General features: G+C 48.5%; 1 protein-coding gene across 1 annotated transcript; it reads right to left on the minus strand.

Annotated features, from left to right (window-relative positions):
• Nucleotides 1-338: 338 nt before the first annotated feature.
• LOC119363714 (60S ribosomal protein L15-2) lies at nucleotides 339-2112 on the minus strand. Its single transcript, XM_037629084.1, has 4 exons — nucleotides 1952-2112; nucleotides 1682-1848; nucleotides 856-1053; nucleotides 339-758 (listed from the first exon to the last, which is right to left on the minus strand). The coding sequence occupies exons 1-4, from the start codon at nucleotides 1953-1955 to the stop codon at nucleotides 513-515; spliced, it is 615 nt and encodes a 204-aa protein (XP_037484981.1). The 5' UTR covers nucleotides 1956-2112; the 3' UTR covers nucleotides 339-512.
• Nucleotides 2113-2707: the final 595 nt, after the last annotated feature.

A 2707-nucleotide genomic window follows, 5' to 3' on the forward strand; every position in this document is an offset into this window, starting at 1 on the left:
GGGCACCAGCGCGGCAATCTCTGAGCCGACGAGCTACGCCGGAGAGCGTCGACAATGACGGGCAGGCACGAGAAGCTGCAAGCAGGAGATCAAGGGGGGAGGAGGCGACGAGGGGCTGCAGTAAATTGCATCTCACGGCGACGGAATCGCGTTGACTTAGATTGGAGACGAGGGGGGGAGGAAGAATATGACGCTGGGTCCAATCGGACGGGTATACGTGCGTGTATCGGGTGGCTGGGGGCCGACCGGCCGAAACTTTCAGCCGGCGCGCCGACGCCCAGTACTGCCCAAGCAAGAAAAACATCAAAGCATTAAAACCACCATAGCACACATCAAGATTACTAAAATCATTTGGATTTCAGGTAACACAGGCACGTAGCAAATAGTTCAACAGACATGCCTGGACATAAAAGGTTCATCCACAGAACGAAGGTAGCAAAATTTGACGGCGCAAACAGATACTGTCGAGGTAGGCATAGGACAGGTTCCACGGAACATAACAAAACACAAGCTTAACGGTAGCGGCGGAGGGACACGGTCTGGTTCCTCTTCCAGGTGGCTCTCCTTGAGGGCCTGTTCTTGTGGTGGCGGTGACCCTTGCCACGCAGACCACGGAATTTCTTTCCTGCAGAGGTGAGACCACGCAGCTCACGGTGCTTGTGCACAGGCTTGCAGAGCCAGTTGATCCTTGGATCATTGCGGACAGCGCTGTGAGCAACATCAACAAGGATGACCTCAAAGTACTTGTAGGTGGAGTCCTACATCACAAGAAACGGGCAAGCAGAGAAATTGATAATATCAGAATAAAAATTCTCAGTCATTTCAACAAATTTCAGCAGTGACCAAATGTTATACCTCATTCACCCAGTAGGAGTTGAGTACACGAAGGCCACCAAGCCTGCGCCCAGCTCTTTCCTCCGCAACAGACCTCTTGTTCCTCTGGAACTTAAGTTGGGTAATACCCTGGTGCTTGGGCTTGCCATAAACAATACCCTTGGGCACTGGGCGCTTCCTGCCACCACGTCTCACACGGATACGGTAGACCACATACCCCTGGAAACAAGAAACATAGGTAGTCAGCTACGGGAAAACAAAAGCAATTATAAAATGGAGAAAGAATAAGAGCAAGAAGAATTACAGAGACAACCATCAGTTATTGGACTAAATTCACAGAGGAAACATAAACTATGGAGCAATTTAACTAAATGGTACTCATAATATCTAATGTTTTTCACGAGTTAGTATAAACAAAAGCAACTTACAGCGTATATGTGAACATACTTCAGTGTGCACGAATTACAGTAAACCATGTCAGGCCACAGAAGTTTCAGGAACAGTAAACTGAATGACATGGTCCAAATTACTACTCAGAAACACGGGTGCAATTAACTAAAGCTGTTAAAACATACAAACATGTGATCATGGCATCATGGTTGTAAGTTGAGATCCGTTCAGGACAAACTGCCGTTTATTATTGCAGAAGAAGGGCATATAAGTTGATCAGTAAAACTAAACCTAGCTTCGACGAGACAGAATAAGTACACTTTCCACGCACAACGAACAAACAAATACAGACGAAGAAAACTATATACCTAAGACAGCACAGAATGATTTTTTTACATGCCCAGCCATGGCATCGTGGAAGGAACATAAAAAGGAGGAACGGATCTAAGAGATAAACCTGCTTGGCCTTGAAGCCGAGACGGCGTGCCCTGTCGGGGCGGGTGGGCCTGGTGATGCGGACGATGGCGGGCTGCTGTCTGTACTCCCAGCAACGCACGCGCTGCACGAACCTCATCACGTCGGACTGCTTCCTCCTCCATAGCTCCGACACGAACTTGTACGCGCCTGCCACGACGAATCCATCAAAACGAGCGCGCGATAATACATGCGAGAAGGCAATCAGGCGAGATTGCGGGAGAAAGAGGAGCTGGTAGACGGAAGGGCTCACCCATGGCTGCGGCTGCGGCGGCAGAGGGCGTAGGCGGCGGGAAGCGGGAGTGTCGTGACTTAGGGTATCGAAGATGCGGGGAGGGCGGTCTTATATTGAGGAGATGGGCGCGTGGTGGCCGTCGGATGGGCTAGGGTTCTGGAATGGTCGGCCGTCTGGGGTTCGAGTGTGCTTTCATGGGCCAGGAAATAGGCTTATCTCCGTGGCACCTGGGCTACTGACTTAAATACACCACGGGTGTCTCAACTTCTCCGGGGCGCGATCACTTTGATGCCTAAACTTGTAAAATACGCAAAATTGGTGTTATAACTTATTCCATTGTTTAAATACGGTGCCTCCATTCGTATCTGGGTGTATGCACTGCCCACATGGCATGCCACCATGGCATTGGCCCATATGTCAATGGATGTGAGTGGAGCGTGCTGGTTGTTTTACAGTAAACTCCATCTACTTTAACTGAATTTTGCAAAAGCACCTCGCATTTTGTTTAAATATGACGAATTGCATTGATCGCACCTGTCAGATTGGGTTCCCACGTGGATAAAATAGTACTAAAAAGAAAAAGAAAAGGTGCACCGGCTCGATTTGAAACAAGTACAAGAGCACACAGTGTGCGCACATGTGCCGATAGTAGTGGTATGAGCAGTATGGAAATAGGTTCCTATTTATATAGAGTGATACTGCATGAAATGATAAATAGAAAGAAAAAAAGTAAGTTGCCTTGCCCGAAGTTGAATCCAGGAACTCAGAATGGTG

Source organism: Triticum dicoccoides, chromosome 2B (genome assembly GCF_002162155.2).
Source record: "Triticum dicoccoides isolate Atlit2015 ecotype Zavitan chromosome 2B, WEW_v2.0, whole genome shotgun sequence".
Classification (NCBI taxonomy): domain Eukaryota; kingdom Viridiplantae; phylum Streptophyta; class Magnoliopsida; order Poales; family Poaceae; genus Triticum; species Triticum dicoccoides.